The 20739-nt window shown below is 41.8% G+C and overlaps 1 protein-coding gene across 4 annotated transcripts in view; it reads left to right on the forward strand.

The window, feature by feature from the left end:
• LOC134640785 (unconventional myosin-Ic-like) overlaps nucleotides 1-20739 on the forward strand; it is a 59360-nt gene that overhangs the window by 22463 nt on the left and 16158 nt on the right. For 2 of the 4 annotated variants that reach the window (XM_063492707.1, XM_063492710.1), the window contains 6 exons: nucleotides 15659-15814; nucleotides 16388-16503; nucleotides 18044-18242; nucleotides 18665-18745; nucleotides 19013-19264; nucleotides 20269-20367. In XM_063492707.1, the coding sequence (XP_063348777.1) occupies nucleotides 15659-15814; nucleotides 16388-16503; nucleotides 18044-18242; nucleotides 18665-18745; nucleotides 19013-19264; nucleotides 20269-20367 (903 nt within the window). Of the gene's footprint in view, nucleotides 1-5902; nucleotides 5920-15658; nucleotides 15815-16387; nucleotides 16504-18043; nucleotides 18243-18664; nucleotides 18746-19012; nucleotides 19265-20268; nucleotides 20368-20739 lie in introns of those variants that run through there. The other 2 variants (XM_063492709.1, XM_063492708.1) reach the window with 2 other exon arrangements.

The raw sequence follows: 20739 nt of genomic DNA on the forward strand, positions 1-20739 counted from the left end.
TGATCCTCCTCTGGCTTTTGACTCACACTCCTATTCACTCCACAGCAAAGGAAGTCCAAGAGTTCATGATATTTATTGTTCAAACTATTGTGATGACTTGTATTAGTACTGATTACACGAGCAGCTTTGTTATGTTGGAAGAACTTGTGGAGGAAAACCAGGCCCGACTGAAAGCTACAGTCCACAGAAGGAGCCAGTGAATGGACTTGCTGTGTGTGCGCGGTGATTTTTAACGCAGAGGATGCACTGAAATAACACGTCTTTACACTTGGCTTTAATATTAATAATTCTCTTCCCTACTTTTTCATCAGTACTTACACTGACAGCTCTTCCTTACATGTAATTTAAATCTGGAGGTAATTATAATGGACATGAGTGGGGAATTCATAAGGGCATACGGATTGTACATATAAAAGAACATTAATGTAGAGTGTGTGTTTCAGTCGCATCCATTTTTTAAATTTCTTTATCTTGTCTCAGTTCAAGCTTTAATGGTCTGTTTCGTAACCCTTATCGTTCAGGCCCAGTCTAATCTTTCTGGCACTAAAGCTGGTTTTGGTTTATGGTGCTATTTAACAGCAAGGGCCAATCCCAAGCTGTTTTGCTGATCTAGTCACGTCATATATATCAACATGTTCAATGCCTGAGATGTGTCAGTATGATGAAACTTTTAGAGCACAGGCTGAAATTGAACTATGCGACCCTTTCATCAAGGGTGTGCTCATCATGATGCAACGGTGGGGCGCTGATAAAGAAATGAGCCTGAAAGCTTGGGAGGAATCTTAAAACTGTGACAATCATTATGATCTCACCGAGGCTGATACTACAGATTTTAAGTGCTCAGTTATATTTACTGTATGTCAAAACACTTCTTGGTTTGTTATTCACAACGACTTTAGATTCTTAGACAGCAGGATGCGTGCTTGCTTGCACACCATCTGCATCCTTTATGTGCACTATGCAAACAACGTAAAACGCAAGAAACACTGGCCAAAAACTCCACAGGCAAGCTTTAAATAAACAAATGAAGTGTGATTGTGTGTGATAGATGCTTGAATCTGTGGAGTGTCATTCATTTTCTATGGTCTCTGGATGTCACATTGCTTCCAGTCCACAGCTTTACTCTGTGGAGTTCAATGAAGTTGTCTTTATGTAAAATTACATGAGAGCAGGTGTTACATTTGTACTAAAAAAATAATGTTGGTCATTGACTGTATATAAAAGATGGACACAGCCTCTGGAAGAGCCTTAAACCTGCATTCTTTCTAATCTCCAAGAAGGGGCAAGCTGTGATTGTAAAATGAAGACAAACTGTAATGAAGTCAGTTTTTACTTATCATTTATAACCCCACTAAACACTATCTTCAATTCTTTTTAATACAGTATATTGCTGACTTAATTATGGTGACAATACAAGACAAATGGATGATAAAGCCAGATAGCCAGGCGTTGGGCCACGGCTATCTTATGATTACCAGGGCACTACTTTATGAGTGTGCAGTGTCCTCAGCTCGGTGAAGTCCATTTCCGATTCATGCCATCTGCTTTCAAATAAACAAGATGCCCCAAATTTTGAACTTGAGGTTTCCAGACAGAAATGACAAGTCTGTCCATCTGCAATGTCTTTTTTTTTTTTTTAAGACATATTAATACTTTTTTGGAACCCTTGTGTTGGAACTTGGCCAGCTGTCATCAGCTCCATACCTCTCCCTTTCACACACACACACACACACACACACACAGTCTGGTTTGCTATCCTCGTGGGGACATCCCATTGACATAATGCTTTCCCTAGCCCCTTACCCTAACCCTAACCATTAAAAATGAATGCCTAACCCTAACCCTTACCCTAAACCTAACCATAACCTAATTGTAACCCTGACAGTAAAACCGCATTTTGAGTGTGAAAATTGCTTTCAACCCCGAGGGGACCTGGATTTTGGTCCCCACGGTGCAGAAAGTCCCCACCAGGATAGTAAAAGTCAGATTTTGGTCCCCACCAGGATAGTACGAACCCGTACACACACACACACACACACACACACACACACACACACACACACACACACACACACACACACACACACAGTGGCAACAACAGACTGAAGCAGGAGGGGACAGAAACTAGTGTGACCATAACTTCCTGCAAAATGCTGCAGAGGCTTTCACACTGCACTGACATGGAATAAGAGCCATAATCAGATTAAAAACTGTAGAAGTTATCTTGGTTTAATTATCACTTTCTCTTTACAATATTTCTCCTTTTATATTATTTAGTATCAAAACATGATTAGGCTTATGATTGGCTGAACACAGTGTGCATATTTGGCACATATAGTATATTGATCATTAGTATGGTAATAGAACATATGCAATTTCTTTTTATAGAAGTGCATGGTACATACGTATCACAGTGTGAGAACAGACTGAATCAAACACATCGAGTTAGGCCTGTGTGGTAGTGGTTGTCTTTCACTTGCTGCTATGGCAGTCAATGATCTTGATTAGCTGTCAATAAACATGACAGACTGGTGCAGTATGACACCAGTCTGTCATGTATGTGTGTGTGTACATATATGTGTGTGTGTGTGTGTGTGTGTGTGTGTGTGTGTGTGTGTGTGTTTGTATGCCCCACATAATCCTGAAACTTTGAAGAGGAAGTGAGAGAGGGAAAAGAATTTGATTGGGGGCTGGGTGGGTGAGAGAGAGAGGGAGAGGGTAATTGAGGGGAAAGTCAAGTTCCCATTTGTGGTTTCCCACGGAGTCGAGCTCACACGCATTTCCCTGAAAGCAGTCGGTGGGATTTCAGTTGTTTTTAAACTCTTTCAGACTAAACAACACCATGTGCAATATTCCCCTCGCAATAAGAAGGAAAATCCCCACAGAAAAATACATGCTTTTATTGAGTAACTCTGTAATGATTAACTGTAACCGGTGACATGAGAGCTGGACGGTATGACTACAGTGCTGTAAAGTAAAACAATATCAAATGATGGCCTTATGCTATATGCTGGTGGCAATTACAGTTGTGATGGGCACAGAGGCTGTAACTGAGTAGCCCAATAGCAGGTATAACACACTGTTTGTATTGTCTCCATGGCTTGATGCTCTTCATAGTCCTTTTATACCACATCATTTATAGCTCCAGAGCCATAAAGGACAGCCTGGATATGGTGGTGATGTAGTGGGAGCAGGATGCTATTGTCAGGCAGTACGTCCCATCTGCTGCACTGATAACATTCTGTGAAGTGCATATTTTGGTCCCCGGCCTTTGGTGTTTACGAATCCTCCACCAGGCCATGCAGGGTCCACTTAACTAGAACTTCAAGTGAAGTGGGGAAAATGGTTTGGATGGTGAAGAGTTAAACGTGTGACAGCTGAGCAAGACACTGGTGGTGAGATACAGCCCCTCCTCCTTCCAGTTCCTTCTAAATATGCTGCCTCAGCATGAGCCTGCAGAAGCACACACACAAACACACACACAAGCAGAGGCGCACACCTCTACCCTCCCAGCACTTGCCAAAAGAAAATGTGAGCCACAGACATTGGAGCTTAGGGATAAGATGAGTAAATCCAACCAGATATTTGGCATCTTCTGTCACATCGGTGCCTGTGTCCTGCCGACTGTCCGCTGTGTTCTTACACTGGTAAGAGAGCGAAGGACCACGTCTGGAAAACATTACTCAGATTCCTGCAGTACAGGCTTTGATTATACTGGCAATGAAGCAAGAGGGAGTGGGAGAGTGAGAGCGGCATCAGATGAAGTGTGCATTGTGTAATTTCTGACACAGACACTACTACCTAAGCATTTGTTTAAAGCCTGCATTTGCAGAGAACCTACTAGTTTAATGTAAATTAAATGGAGGTGACCAGTAGAGGGCGGTCTGAAAGACAGCAAGTATATGCAAGAAGTATAGAAGTATTCTGTTTTTTCCTACTTTATCACTGGAGTACTCTTTGATAAGACGCGCTAGTTAGACCCCTCACGCTACCAATCACTTAACAGTTTATTTCTTTTCATATATATATATATATATATATATATATATATATATATAAAAACACCCATCTCGCCCCTGCGGGCGGTTTATCCTTCAAGCTTGGGTCCTCTACCAGAGGCCTGGGAGCTTGAGGGTCCTGCGCAGTATCTTAGCTGTTCCCAGGACTGCGCTCTTCTGGACAGAGATCTCCGATGTTGTTCCCGGGATCTGCTGGAGCCACTCGCCTAGCTTGGGAGTCACCGCACCTAGTGCTCCGATTACCACGGGGACCACCGTTACCTTCACCCTCCACATCCTCTCGAGCTCTTCTCTTCTCTACGCCATCTATCAATTTATTCATATAGGGACTTGGCCTTGTTGGCTGAAAAAACTGCCAAGATGGCTGCTAAATGAGAAAAGTTAAGCTGAGGCAATTTCAAATAAAACCCGACAGCTGATGATGATATTGGCTCCATGTGGACATATCACTGGGGATTTCTATGTTTTTATATTTTATTTTTCATTATTAGTGTGTGTGTGTAGATAGATATAATGTGTCAAGGGATTTGTTCTCCAATCTGCAAACATGTAATTGTTTTTTTTAAATAACAGATTGCAGACCTCAGTTCTTCAGCACTGTGTGCAGCAGAGGAGCATACAGCTGAGCCGACTGTGGTGGAGAGTCATTAGGACCGCCATCATTTTTTTTCTTTACGTTATAACTCTAACATACTGTGGGGACATAAATGTATATACAAACAGGGATTTTTTTTTACTTTGGGAAAATCAGTATCGGCCTCAAAAATTCTGTATCTGTTAGTAATTGAAAACTCACATCTTTTTTGACCTTCAAACTGTCCAGTATTCGTTTCTGAGTCCAGTGAGTGCAGTGGAAACTTGTTCTCAGCAACACACGCCTGCTGCTTGTAACGTGTCAGTTGTTGTTAGTGTTAACAAGCAGATGCATTAAACTGCTGAGGCCTTTGATCTGTAGGGTGTGTATGTGTTTGTATGTGTGTATACACACACGCACGCACGCGCACACACACACACACACACACACACACACAGACAGCTCTGGTCTGAAGTAATCACCCAGCCTATAATGACATTGGACTAATGATGGTAAGTCCTTGTGCGTGCATGCATGCGTGTATCATTGTGTGTGTGTGTCAGCTCGATGCAGTGGGGGTCAGGAGCCATATTTCTGGCAGTCTGTCTGGTTTCCATTTCGGCCTGTAAATCTGAGAGTGGAGGAAAGCAGGAAGTGAAGGATGAGAAAAGACGGGAGGAGGGGGAAGGAATAGGAAACTCAACTAGATAATTATTTATGGGCAGTTACTACTAAAGAGTTTACAGTATTTTGCTCTGATGCACACAAACACTTCTTACCCATTTGGCAGCAGGACACATTTTTCCTTTCGGATCCTTTTTTCTCTCCAGGGGTGGTTCGGGCCAGATGTGTGTGTGTGTGTGTGTGCGCATTGGATGAGGCATGTGTGGGCTCTCTTCTTTTTAATAGAGAAAGGCCAAACAAGTAATAGTATGTAGTGGATTACAGAGAAAGTGACCAGGACAAAAAAGTACATAGAGTGGGAGCAAATGTGGGGTGTTGTGTGTCACACAGCACAGGGACTGTTTCTTCTGAAGGGGAGGGGGGAGAAGAAAAGTGTACGAATGAGTGGCGAGTGAGAGAGGACAGAATGAGGTGTGTGTCAAGCGTGTGCGAGCAGCAGTAAGAGGAGAAGCTATGGCAGCTGGCTCTCAGAACGGAGGGGAGAGCTTCTAAAAACAAACTCTCAGCTAAATAGTGGTTGTGACGTGGCGCTGGAGCCCACATTCGTATCGGAGTGGTGAGAAAAGGGATTGGGGGGGGGGGGAGAAACCCTGTCCACAACCAGTCGAGAGCAGGGCAGGAGCAATGAAGTACAGACCTCTGGTAAGGGACACATCCTTCATCCAGAAAAAAGTTCTCAGAAAATGTTTGGGGGTTTTTTCTTGCCTGAGAGGTGGCGATGTTTTGACATGTAGATTTGCATTAAAGGCTGTTAGATTTCATTGTGGTCAGATGAAGTTAGTGTGGAAGTTTTTGGGGACTAGCTTTGGCTTGGGTAATAGTGTGAACTTGAAGGACACAGGTGAGAGCGAAATCCCTCAGCAATGAGGCAGGCCAGTTCTTCTGCGGACTTCATGCTCTCTCTGTTTCTCCTCGTTGATCTGCATCCTCTCACATCTCAACTCTGTATTTGTCATATCCACGTCAGGTCTATTTGATATCAGTAAAGGTGTGTCCTTAGCATTGTTTGTGTGTTTGCACTGCCCCAGGGCGAGGCTCTCGCATGGTGGTGTTGTGTGGCCGGGTGGCATTCTTTTGCTTCATTGAAACTATGAGGTAACATGTTAATGAATGACACTGAAGTACCTTTTCTGTACAATGTGGTGGATCTTCTCTGAGTTATAGAATGAGCTGAAACTAAGTCTTTAAGGGAACTGCTGTATTTAGGCATATACCTCTATAAAGGTTTGTTCATTTCTCCAGCCTTCTCTGTTATAGCACCGTGTGTACAATTAGATGTCAGGATAGCGTAATGCACTCAGAGATTCCTGACACAATCATTGTTGCCTGCAGTGCATCTGATCTTAGTTCAAGAGAGAGTTTATGTAGGACTGGTTTCACTTGCTTCAGAAAGATTCAGAATTGCTCAGTGAGCCAGCCTGTGGTACTTGGAATACACATCTAATGACTTAAAACCTGAGCTGTTTCTCAATGGAGGATCGCTGTAATATGGTAAGTTAGAATTACCTCATTGTCATACACTGACTGACCGATGGGTTGTAAATCATGACAAAAGGAACTTTAAAGTTGATATGCAGAGTTTCAGGGTTAACCTCCAAGCAGGAGAGGACCGTATGTGCCTAGTTTAATTTACAGAGGAAGAATCAGGAACCCAAATGAATTAATGTGAGAGGTCTTGTGTAATTAGTTTTGGGTATTTGAGTTTCTTCTTTGGATATGACATGAGAGCATATACTTTCTTTATCTCTAAAGTTGAAGTTTGTGTTTCATGTAATTTTTTAGCAGTGCTGCACAGCAGTATTGCAGCCTACACAGGAACAAGTTTGTAACTTGGTCACAAAATGGTAGAAAATAGAGAATTAAGTGGAAAATGTTGTCCTTACACTGGGTCTCTGCCTGCTCCGGAAAGATCAAAGGTCATGCAGAGCTGTGGAAAGCCATAACTGGAGCTAATAGTAATGGTTTTGGAAGATGTGACATGAGTATGACAGAAAGTGTTATGCAGAGTAGCAAAGAAAAAAATGCTCTGGACTTGTGCTTTGGCCCACATATCATCAGGTGGGCAGCTTCATTTTAGCAACCTGCAGTAGACTGTCACTAGCCTGCTACACCTGTCTGACTGCTCTCTGATCTCACTCACTGTCTCTTAAATGGAAATTAAAAAAAGGAGCCCTGACAAGCCTGCAGGCGCGTCACCATGGTGATAGCAATCAAAACTTTAATAAGCTTGGAGCCTTTACAGGTGAGCAGTGGGGAAATGTTGTTTTGAGTTTTACCTGCACAGGCTTGTGTTGACACAGGGTCTACCTCACCTCCCCTTGGTTTATATCCACATCTTCAAATTACAGTAAAAGAATAAGACTGAAAAATTTACCCGTGTTTTAATTCCATTGTTACGATCTGTTGGCTAGTGCAGTGGAAAGTCCTCTCGCTCTTATTTTGAAAGTTCAGTTAGTCCCATCCCTTTCCGTCTCTTATTTTACCTACAAGCTGGCTCATTGGTCTGGTTGATACTGTGACGGTACTCTGCCAGTTATCCCAAAAAACTAATCATTAGCTCTTGCCTGGCCACTGATGTTGTATATGGCATCATTACGGCTTGCTAGGATTTAACAAGAGCAACATCCACGACCACCTTTGACACAAAGGTGAATGAGTACTTCTTCTTCACTTCATGCCCCTCGTGTTTCCAGCAGCAAGTGCAGAGCAGATAAGGACAGATGGGCTATGTGTGCCAGAAAGCTGATTCATACTGTAAAAATGTAGGAAAGGGCAAAACAAACTGTGTGTAGCAAACTCCATCAGAACCACACCGAGCCTCACTCATTTGGTTGTCATTGTAGAACTTTCGACAAATCATGTAAAACATAAGTCAGATGTTTTTTTACTCTAACAGAAGTGACGGCTACACTCCTCTATTATCCCTTTCTTCTTTTTGCATATTTAACTTTAATCTTTTGCATGTGAAAATATTCGACTCCATTTGGCTTAAGTGCTTTGGTCCTGATTTGTTTAGTAGCTCTGTGAATGAAAAACATTAGAAAGACATCACACGCACACCTTTTACACGTGTCGGTGAGGAATGGTGTAGTTATTCTGTTTTACATTTAAAAACTATTTTTGTATGTAAGTGATGTCATCTAATATAAGAAATAAGGCATGTTCTTGCAAAATGAAAACTTTACATTTTGTCTTAATTCAAATCTTTAAGGGGTTGCTCCACTGAAACCTACCCAAGTAGTCCAGTTTACTCATCTCAGCCTGAAAAAACACTGTTTCCAAATGTTTTAAAACATTAATTTTGAATGAAAGAGGCCATTTGAGTGCATTATGGGAAATGTAGGCTTATGAATTTGACCCTGAATAATTACCAAAGAAGTATGGATCTGGGCCTCTGCTGCTTGGATTTGACCATTCTGTTTGACACCTGCGTTACTCAAACAGTGGAAGGTTCCTTTTAATTGAGGCATCCAAAATAATCCAGATAATTGAGTAGCTGTTTGTTGTAGAACTCCATCTAACACTTGTGCTCATTTAGAACTTATAGATTTTTATTGATTGTTTTTTTTTTTTTTTTTTTAAATTAAAGTGTTGACTGTTGTTTAGGACAAGTAATAAAAATTTTCTGACATTTGAGATTTTTTTTTAAAGCACTTTTGCCAGAATTCTCTAGGCTTTCAAGCTTTAAATGTTGTTAAATTTAGAAGTAAGAAATTATGGCTGCTTTTAAAAATGTTTAAATATGATAACATCCATCAGGTTGCCAACCACCCGTTCAGTGTTAGATTTTTTCAAGGCTACATTTCTACATTTTTATACGCATTTCGGTCTTCTTCTGTGAGTTACCATTTGGGTATGCAAACTAGATTTCATTGAAAAACTGGGTGAATGGTTTCCTTTTCCCCTAAACCTAAAGAGGTAACTACTGATCCAATTAAGAAGTTGAGATGAGTTAAACATAGTTAATATTGGTGTAATCAGACATCTCTGCTGGATTCGCAGGCAACTTTTTACCAGTTACCATGACAAAACATTTCAAAATGTTTCATCATGGCAACCGGATACTAAATGGACCAAACACTAAGTGGAAAGCTGTTGCAACTGTATCAACAGTGATTAAGCTGCTCACACATAAGCCAACTGGATAGAAACACTCGGACTTGCCTTATTTCAAATTCTCGTTTGAAAAGTCTCGCTGTCTTAAAATCTTCTTCACCATCCATCTGTACTTCCACGACGTGCACTGTGCGGTGCATTAAAAGCAGCAGGTTAGATGAGGTTTACATAAACAGAGTGACATCTGAGCTCTGTGAGCGCGCCCGCAGCAATGTAAAGGTCAAGGAAAGAGCTGCTATTGTTCACAGGCTGCCTGAGTGATCAAACCCCTCTGCTTTCTCCTTTCTCTGCTTCTCTTACATGTGGTTACTTTTTCAGTTGGTCATTTGAGAAAGGACAGTGATACAAATGATGGTACAGAAGATAAAATAAAAGAAATGAAATTTGTTAGTAAAAAAAAAAATCAACCCTAAACTATACTGATATTTTGGATTATTATAGGCTAAAATGAATACTTTTAATAAGGATAATTCTTACAGTGGATGTTTTAGAAACTTTTTGAATTTTTTGTTTGTTTGTTTGTTTTGTTTATGACCGTCCACACACATCATAGACTGTATATAAAAGATGGGTGTAGCCAATATGGTTTTACCCATTTGCTTCATGCAAATCATCATGCATTTTGCAGCTACATTAGCTTATTGGTTTGTATTTAAGCCAGAAGTGACCATATTGGGACAACAGGGTGGAGCATTGTCCTGTCAGATAATGCCAGCAAGCTTGGTTAGAAAGGTGCATCCATTCAATGCAAAGACACAAACACGTCTTTACACCACTCGCTTATTTGGAAGGTGTTGCAACTGTGGATATACCTGCATATTCAATTTGGAACAGATTATTTTTTACAACAGATGACTTTCCTGCCACAACCCTCAGATATACCAATTTGTGCCAAGTGACCTAGAAACTAGAAAAGTAGAGCATAAACTGGTAGGTGAACTGGGATTCAAATTAAAAGAGGTCCAAGCAGCTATGTATCAATATGGATGGCTTTAAAAATATACTTGTAGGTAGATTACTTTAAATCGAGTAAGTGGTGCACATGCTCTGTGTAGTAATAATAGCAAAAGTTTAATATTTCAAGAAATATATTAGTAGACAGCATTAATGTCAGTCTGTTTATGGAAACTCACTAACAGGTGAATACTTGAAATGTCAGTGTCATTGTGGGGTGGTGCTGGAGTAAGAGTAACAGGATCACCAAAGGAAAATGTATCATCGGAAAGTATTAAGTGTCTATACCAAACGTCCAGTAGATATTCAGATAATGAAGTCTGCACCGAAGCAGTGGACTAGCCAACCAGCAGTGCCAAACAACCAGAGGTGCACCATCTTAGCAGAGTGGTGCACCTCTCCAGGTTCCCTCCTGCTAACCTGGCTCCAGGCTGCCTTGTTTTGCAGCAAAGGCTCTGGAAAACATGACGACATGTAGGAACTGGGTTGGCACGTAGTTGGTGTGTTCCTGAGACCGGGTGGAGGTCCGGTGTGGAGCATTACCCGGGAGCAGGAAAGCCAAACAGTGAATGAAGTGTTGTGAAACAATGAAATAATGGAGAGAGAGGACGGGAGACCAAAACAAGGACAGAAAGTGAATGAGAGGTGACAGTGTATAGAGGAGGAAGAGGAGGGGAGAGGTGAGGAAATAAGGCTCTGGTTTCTGTCCCAGGCATCACAATATTTGGACGTTGTTGTAATGAACCATGGCTCCTTTAATGTAAATGAATGTCAGTACTGCTGCTCCTAACAGTGATTTAAGCCATTCCCACATGGAATATTCCCCTGTGTTTGGTCTGAACACCCGCTGCCTGCTGAGTCTTTCCCAGGAAAAATCCTCCAAGCAGGAAGTTTGTCTCCAGCTGTAGTAACAGCAGTGTGTTTGGATTAAGAAAACTAAGAAGTTAATTGTTCATCATAACCGCAATCAGACAGTTTTATTTTTTACCAGAAAACCCAAACTGAGAACTCAAAGTACCACGCTTATTTGACGTTACAGGTGGGAAGTGCAGCTTAAAACAACTCAGCAATGACTGACAACAGAGAATGCCACAGTATATATGCACACTCACACACTCCCAGCTGCAGTTTCTTTGTTTTTTGAACACATGTGTCAAACAGTAGGTCACCAGAGCTCAGGGATGTATAGGTTCCAGTTACCACACTCACAAGGTCACATATGTACACATGGTTGTGTTAGTAAATCACAATGATACCCAGAGGTGTAGGCCGGAGTCACATGACCTGTCCTGGAATCATGACTTCTTGATCCATAAATGGACTTCACCTTCTGCAAAGAAAATTAAAGTGTTGTGTAAATCAGATCAAATGGATGCACTTTGTCATATTGGCAAGCACAAGTAAAGTCGCAGGACGCCATCACATTCAGACATGAGAAAAGCGCGTAAGGTTTAACTTTGCTCAGTTTAGACGATCCACTATATTTAACTTGTTCCTTTTTAATATCCTTAATTTGAAACCTGTTGGTTGGGGTGGGATTTGACTCTGCCCCTTAAGTTGAGAATAAACTTAGGGCTGGTTGGTCTTGATTTGGGATTTTAATGTTTGTTATGATCTAAGATGTCTTGCTGTTAGACTAACTGGTCTTCACTTTGAAGTCTAATTTTGAGTCAAAACTTGAGAGGTGAAACTTGACGCTTATGGAAAAACAATGTAGTACCCGTAATCTAATCATGTTATACATGGCAGTTAGCAAATATCTCTAAATTGGATATGTATCTCTTTTCCTTCCCTTCCTACATGCTTAAACACATCCATTTTCATTTGAATATTTCCCTCACTGTTGTTGTTCTGTCGGCATCTTTTCTCCACTCTTGAGGTTTGATTTGCCTTAAAGCTGCATTTACTATAGTGAGGCACAAAGGCACGAAGGCTAAAGTGAACGTGATGCTTTTATTAATTTGATAGTGGGAGTTACTTGCCCTAAAATGTCCACGGGGATGTAACAAAATAGTTTTTCTTAATAATTATTAAACTAAAGGAGACGGACAAGCTTCTATCAACTTTGAAAGAAAAGAAACACAAAGGTGATCATCAAACAAAAGTGAAAGTTAAAGGCCAAATCGCCAAAAATATCCTCATCTCCACAAAGCAGGAGTATACACACACACACACACACACACACACACACACACACACACACACACACACACACACACACAGAGCTCACAAGCTGCAAACTAAAAAGGCTATGTGGCCCTGGAGCTCCCCTCTCCGGCCTAATTGCTGAGTAGAAACATCTGTACAGAAGGGCAGGACCTTAGATATTAGGACACACCCATACAGGCAAACATCAGAGAGGTCTGGCTATATTATCCAATAGTAATGGTCTTCTCTTCTACACTCAGGATTTGTGCCATCATGGTGTCGTTATGAGCAGATATGTGCCCAATCGTACATTTAATAGCTCGGAGAAATAAAAGAGGTGAAAGCTTGAGTCACCATCATAACATAAACTTCTTAACAGCCTGCCTCGTAGACTTTGTGAAAGGCTGTGAGGATAAAGTGCAATGGTGGTTCACTTAATTAAAGAGCATACACATAACGGGCAATGCTTGCTAATGTTATTAATTTATAGAAACCTGCGTGGTGCTACTTGTGTTTACAGACATGGAACAAGGTCCACACCAGCATCCCATGACTGAAGCTCCTGGGACATTACCACTCTGCTTTGAAAGCAGGGATCAAACATATTAATGCATACTTGTGTGAAAGTCAAACTCTGTGTGCGTGTGTGCGTGCGCGTACGTGCTGCAGTGATTTAATGAGTTGTTGAAATGTGTGGAATTTCAGGGAGGATTGCTAACTTTCCCTCACAGTTTAGATGGAGTGATTGAGAAGGACTGGAGTCATAACCTCGCATTTCTCATCTCCCCTCTCCTCGTTTTGTTTCTCTCCTCTGTGTTTTTCCCTCTGGTCTCACCTAGCACTAATTAATATATCCTCTCCTCCCTCCACCCTCAGCTTCCCTATCTGTCTCCAGTCCTTCTTTGTGATCTCCTGGGGGCTGAAGACTGCTGTGCTACATAACACAACAACAACACCTGCTGTACTGTGTGTGTGTGTGTGTGTGTGTGTGTGTGTGTTTTCTCTCATTGCGTTTGCACTGGCCACCTTTGTCTCTGCCCTAAGAAACAAGTTGTTCAGAGTTTGCTTCAGTCCGACTCAGTAAACATGGATCTCAGTAACTTTCGCAATCTTATGCGCAAAACTCAAACATCTATTTTAGAAAATGGCTACCTGGTCAAAGGCATTGATGAACTTAAACATGTAAGTGTTCAATTTAAATTCAGGTCTGACTCTTAAGTTTGCCTCCGTGTTTTTGAATATGTGAAACCTGGGTGTGACTTTGCCCACTTTGGTTAGAGTGATAACTTTGTACAGCCCTGCTCCTGGCTTTCTCTCTAATTCTTTAGAGGTTGTTGAAGCTCTTTGAAGCTTTTCTACAGGAAGTTCTGGATGATGTACAAGCAGACACTTGGTTGTGTTTTGCAGCATGTGTTGGAATAAATTGGAGGTCTGTGAGTGGCTTGTAAACTTCAAACAGTGTTTCTCAGCATCGGCCTGAATGTTTTCTGCTGTAGGCTTCAAGCTGTGAGGGGGGCTTGGGATTTTCTCCTAGAGGTTGTAATGGTTAGAATTCTGCACCTGTTTCCACATGTTTGCTGCTCTTTATGTTGTATTATTATTATTATTATTATTATTATTATTATGTTTTTAAACATATATTTAGACGTCGCACTTAGAAACTGATTCACTTGATTTTACTTTTTGTGGAATAAACAATAAATCAATCATAAAATAGCTGTTAGAGTAAGGATGAATTGACATAATAACTCCTTCGTTTGTTTTGGAGAGCTGATCAGAGACAGAAAATGTCAGAGAAAGTGGATAGACTGCAGTACTGCAATCTTTTTTTTATTACCTCTGCCATGGAGGTCCTTTTTTTGTTTGTGTCTGCTTGAGTGTCATTTTGTCTGTAAACACCATAGCTTGAAAAGTTGTGAATAAAACTTTGTATGGGTGGAGAGTGGGGTCATGTTAACAATCCATTAAAATGTAGCTTGCATCCACCAACGTCTTCTAGGTCAACCTAATGACAAAAAGCCTTATAACTTAGAAACTGATTCTTACAACTGTGCTGTGTAAGGTATAGAAGGTACTGTATAAAGATTTAAAATGTCATGTTATATTTGACCTCTGACTTCTCCTGCAAGATCAATAGATTAATCTGAAGGTCTACGTGACAGTAATGCTATATAGAGATACTTATTATTTGGATAACAGGATTAACTTGTGTTTAAAAACATCTTACTTGATATTCATTACTAAACATTGAAACTATTGTAATAAACGCTGACCTGATTGTTACACATGTGGTATAGCCATACTCAGAATGATGTCGGGTATATTAAAATGGGCAAATAATAAAAGCCCACACTTGTTTTTACTGCACTGCAGATTTCTTAAAGTACCTTTTAAAAAGTACAAATGTCAATATATAGAAAATGCGATACTCTCCGCTTCAAAGTAAATCGTGCCCAGAGAGTGAGCTGGCTCGGTGAAGGAGTGCGCTCTCCCAGTGCTTCTTGTTTTGTTTTATTTTTTAGATCTGCACAGTAACCTGGAACATCTCATTTTGAGATTCATGTGGGAGTGTTAGCAGGACTTGTAATCTGCTGTCAATATAGAGAAAATGTGGAAGTTAATAACTGTTTAAAATGTGTCATAAAACTGAATTTGAACAAAATTCATACCAGCAAATCAGACCTTGTTAGTGGATCTCTAATCATAAGCAGTGAACTGTAAATATCTGTTGAATGTGAATAAGATTAGCCAGCACACCACAGAAGGCCAAGCCCAGTTGTACAAGGAAAACATCAAAGACTACTGAATGAAGAGAGTTTTATTTACTTCAGTAAATGGAGCCACAAGGAGTGGCTTCAAGGCCAGCCAGCATGCTGCAGTATTCAGCACTTCCATAAAACAAACACAATCTCTTGGATGCAACACGTTTGAGTTTCAGGAGGAATGTCGTTGTGTCTTGGTGCTGCTCTAGCTCGTGATTTTGGTTGCTGCTTCCCTTCAGTCCTCTCAGTCCTCCCCTAATGAAGATGGATCGTGCTTGCGTGCTGTAGAGTTTCTGTTTCTCCTTGCGTGGGACTGGCAGATTGTGGTTTATGAAGTGTTACTCTGTTTCGGTATGTTCATTCACTAACCACACCTCCTCCCTTTTTCTCTGCTCCTGTAGGTGGTGGCTAGTGACGGGGTGCGGGCTATGATGGAGTCGGCCCTGACAGCCAGAGACCGGGTGGGCGTGCAGGACTTTGTCCTGCTGGAGAACTACACCAGTGAGGCAGCCTTCATAGAGAACCTACGCAAACGCTTCAAAGAGAACCTTATCTATGTGAGTGGACGTGGGGGCATGGACATGTGTACTGCTATCATAAAGATAGTGACCTGTGTCCCAGCACTCTTCATAAGGATTTATTTACATTTTAAATTACGAGTTCCTGTAATATTTTACTTATTTAAATATTTATTCTAAGCCTGATGTAACGGTGTGAAAATGACCTCACTGCTGTCAAACAGAGCAGTGAGCCATGAGCCTTGTTTCTCTTTAGTGTGGACCTCTGAGGTTTGTTTGTTGTTGTTTTTTTTTTAAAAAAAAAAGCAGTATTATGTTGCACTTGGAAGAGGACAGACCTCTGAATGATGCAGAGATTATTTAGATTATTTATTTTTACCTCTGTCCACAAGCAGGCAAAGGAAAAATAATGTTGGGCATTGAGTTCTGAATTAAAAGCTCACAGCATGCTTGCCCAGGGTAAGACATGCAGTGAAGATGTCTACGTGTCTCTGATAAAGCTATGGTGTGATTCTCATCACACAATACACACTCAGGATCCTACTAACAAAGTGGTAGTAGTAAAAGCCCATCATTTTCATGTAATGTGACCTCACGTTTCCTTTTCCTTAGACATACATCGGTTCAGTGCTGGTGTCGGTTAACCCGTACAAAGACCTGGAGATCTATACCAAGAACCACATGGAGCGATACCGTGGGGTCAACTTCTACGAGGTCTCACCACACATGTAAGTAATGTCAGCGTCGGTCGATCTCACAGTGCACAGCTCAGACTGATTCAGCATGGGCTGCAGACTGCATTTGAGGTGCAATGTTGCATCCAAACTTTCATGGGTGCATTTTAGGCAGTCGGGGAGAAACGTGATGTTAGCTTACGACCTCCTCATTTTGAAAACTCAGGACCATAGTATTCAGTCTTCAATGGTAGTCACACTGTTGGAGGGCTACAGACTGAAATCAGAAAGCTTCCAGAACTAGCACTCTTGTTCTTCGACTGAAGTTTTGTTGATAGTGACTGTACCATGGTTTGTTGTTGGCTTTGTTGTTTCAACTATTATGACATGGACGGTGCTGTCGGAATGAGGTGTTAACTTTATGACTGACTCTTAAGTAGCCCACGGCCTACCATCATAACAAATAGTGTTTTCCTCATCTTTGCTCCTGTGATGTGAAAGGCCTATGTTTGTGTGCCTGTCTGTAAATCCTGGATTATATAAATAATATCTTTGAGTCAAAGCTTGGGGGGATGATTCCGTGCTGTTAGGTGAATCACATTTCTGTAACACTGACTGCACCATTCATGGTGGACAGTATGTTTACTGTGGTCATGTTTTTGCTCCTACAGCCTAAAAGAAGGAATTTGTTGAAGCTTTGTGAGGTTTTTTCCTGTCGATGACATAACGGCGTTCCAAATATTGCCGCAGAGCATGTGGGAATATTTTCTCCAAGTGCCAATCTTGCAGAGTCAGCTAGCTTATAATGCTGTGAAAGCCTGTCTGTCCTTGTATCAGTTAAAGTTTGTTTGAAAGGTTGCCACAGAAATGGTCAGAGAAACAACGCCGAGCATTATAAAGGCTCCCAGTGGCATCATCGAAACATTTGGCGAGCTTTCTCTCTCTGCTGTAACCACTGCTAGTTTTTTCTTTTTTCTCCCAACTCTCTCACCTTAAACACTCGAGCATGTGGGTAAATGTTTTCTCGGCCCCTGAGTGGAAAGAAAGATGTACTTTGGCAAAGAGTTGTGGAAAGAAAAGTAAGCAAATGATGGTACCAGAGAGAGGGAATTCCTCTGACCTGAAGCTGACCCTCTACAGTATAACTCAACGTATGCATACAAAATGATGTAGCTAGTGTCACGGGGCTGTTTTCTTAATATTTCCAAATAAGCTGAAACAACATGGCAGTGGTGATAGCAGCACAGGGCTGACAGGTTATACTGTAAGTGAAACAGGCTGTTTTCCACTCTGGCCTTTCTGCTTCACACGGGTAGTCTGCTATCTTTCCTTGCTCACATGCCATGAGGCGCTGTCATATGTCACATTCCTAACGCAAGTTTTCCAAGTTATCCCAGCACAGCATTTTTTTCATCATCATGACTGAACAGTAATCATGTGTTTAATTTTATTTCCATTTCACCTCTTGATCCGCCCTCTTTTTTTTTTTTTTTAAGAGTGAAATGGTCTTTAAAAGTATTTATCATTGGTAATCATAACTATTGAAACTGTAATTTACAGTCATGATGAATTTATTTCTGCTCCACTCCTCCAGCTATGCAGTGGCAGACAACTCATACCGCTCCATGAGGACGGAGGGGAAGGATCAGTGCATTCTGATCTCAGGGGAGAGCGGTGCCGGGAAGACTGAGGCATCCAAGAAGATCCTGCAGTACTATGCTGTCACCTGTCCAGCCAGCGAGCAGGTGCAGACGGTGAAGGACCGCCTGCTGCAGTCCAATCCTGTGCTCGAGGTGAGACATTGTGCCATTTTGGCTAAAAATAATGGCCGAAAATGTTTTTTCTTAATTTTGAATAACTTGATTAATGATGGTGTGTTTAGATAAAAGCCTTTATTTTGGAGGATGAAGGCGGTCCACAAGCACCGGAGCTTTCATGAGCGCTTGTTTAGGTGTCTCTATGTCTCAGCCAGATGTGTTCCAGATGTCTTTAAGTGTGTGTGCATGCCCTGTACCCTGTAATCTGTGCTACTGTCCTAGACAGACACTGCAGGGAGTCTAATGGCTGCGGCTTTCTCCTTCCTTTCCTGCTTTTTCCTCGTCTGTCAACCCGTCCTTATCACACTTGTTCTCTCCATTTTCCTGTTATCTCTACCTCTTTAATCTATCAATCATCGCTCTGCTCCTTATCCCACTCCACTCTGTCCTTCTTCCAGGCTTTCGGCAATGCCAAGACGTTGCGTAATGACAACTCGAGCCGTTTTGGCAAGTACATGGACATTCAGTTTGACTTCAAGGTGAGCACAGCACGGTGATTTACACTGACAGCTACTTTAAGCTATCCCAGTGCAGCAAGTAGAATCTCAAATGTTGCTGCTGCATTTCGACACTCGAGCATGAGAATCGATTAATGCATTATTTTTTAAAATAAACATAAAATATGAAAAGCTTTGGTTCTTGAAAGGTTTCATGCATTTTCATTCTTTTTTGTGGGTCCATTTATGATGGACCACAAAATCCCCATGGAACCTGCATGTTAATATCAACCCCAAATCACACCTCAGTACCCCAGCCTCACCCTCTCCGCCTCCTCCCCTTCGTCCCCCCTCCCTCTCTGGCCTTTGTTCCGTCGGCAGGGAGCCCCAGTGGGAGGTCACATCATCAACTATCTGCTGGAGAAGTCGCGTGTGGTCCACCAGAACCACGGGGAGAGAAACTTCCACATTTTCTACCAGTTGATCGAAGGGGGAGAGGAGGACCTTCTCAGACACCTGGGCCTGGAGAGGAACCCGCAGCAGTACCAGTACCTGATCAAAGTAAGAACGTAGTACCTGAACTCGTGTCTTTGGTGCAGCTGGCCTGAGTTTTTATTGAGCGTCTTATCTTCATGGATGTGATCATAATCCTTAGTGTTAGCAGTGTTAGCACTGTCCATTCATGTATTCTAACTTGGTCTTTTTGGAAACTACACTCAAAAAGAGTCCATCAGAAAAATTGCTATGCAGCTCCTATGTGAAAATGCGGAAAAGCAGCTGCCACTGTGTCGTGTGTGTGTGTGTGTGTGTGTGTGTGTGTGTGTGTGTGTGTGTGTGTGTGTGTGTGTGTTGCTATTACAGAGATCATGAGGTAACCTAAGGTCCTCCTTGGATTATCTCATGACCAAACAGCACTAGCTTCAACATAGCTTGGCTGCTTTAAAGCAGTGAGGACAGAGCAGAGGAATGACAAGTAGAGTTCCTTAACTGTGGGTTGGGGTTTTTTTGAGGGGTGTCTAGGATAGTAATCAACATGTTAAAAACAAAGGTTGCTATTAATCATAAAATAGAAGTGTTTGGTTTAGTTAATAAGACTGCAGCATGCTGCCTGCTCAGGAGGAACTGCTTTCCCACAATTGGATGGGAAGAGAAACATGCTAATGAATAACTGATTTGTAAAGATTCACTCTCTCTCTCTGTGACCTGCCAGAAACCATTGGCCTGCACTGTGTGCTTGTCCCAATGGGAGCTTGGCTAATAACCTCACGGTACAGGGTGCGGAGGGGTCCTCAGGGGAGCGGTCTGCCTTTAAGGCACTAGCTGAACTCTCCTCCTCCCAGCAGCTACCGAGCAGAGCACCTCACATTTGTGTTTGTCTAAATAGGTGTTTAGCTCACATATAAGTAGGTGTTTACTTTACCTGTAAACAGCAATTTGCACATTAGCTGCTTTGTAGGGTTTGCTGGACATATTTAATAAAGGGGATGAAAAGCTAAAACTGACTGTAAATAAGCAGCATGTGTAAAGTGCTTTAGGTCGTTCACATGTTTTTCTTCTTTCCACAGGGAAACTGTCCCAAAGTGAGCTCCATCAACGATCGCAGTGACTGGAAGGTAGTGAGGAAAGCATTGACTGTGATTGGCTTCAGTGAGAACGAGGTGGAGGTGAGGACAAAGGCCACGCTGGCATGTATTTAGTTTTGTGGGAACATGTAAGTTTAGCATGGATATTCCAGTGTGCATTAATGCCCATGGAACAGTTTTTACTACAGGCTGTGCTGCAAACACTGAACTGTATGTGCCTGAGGGGGTTGTTTCTGCTACTCTGTGGGCGTTTGTTGCTGAGAGTGTTTGTGTGATTTGTGTGTGTGTGTGTGTGTGGCTGTTATTCTAAAGTGAGATGTTTCTTGAGCTCAGCGTGGGAGTCTTCCTACATGTTCGTGAGCCTGGGCTCGCCTCCAAAGCTCTTTGAGATCCCACACTGCTCATAAAGTGAAGAACAGGTGTGAGAGTGTGTGTGTGCAGCTCTGGTTTGAT

Source organism: Pelmatolapia mariae, linkage group LG14 (genome assembly GCF_036321145.2).
Source record: "Pelmatolapia mariae isolate MD_Pm_ZW linkage group LG14, Pm_UMD_F_2, whole genome shotgun sequence".
NCBI classification, from domain to species: Eukaryota; Metazoa; Chordata; class Actinopteri; order Cichliformes; family Cichlidae; genus Pelmatolapia; species Pelmatolapia mariae.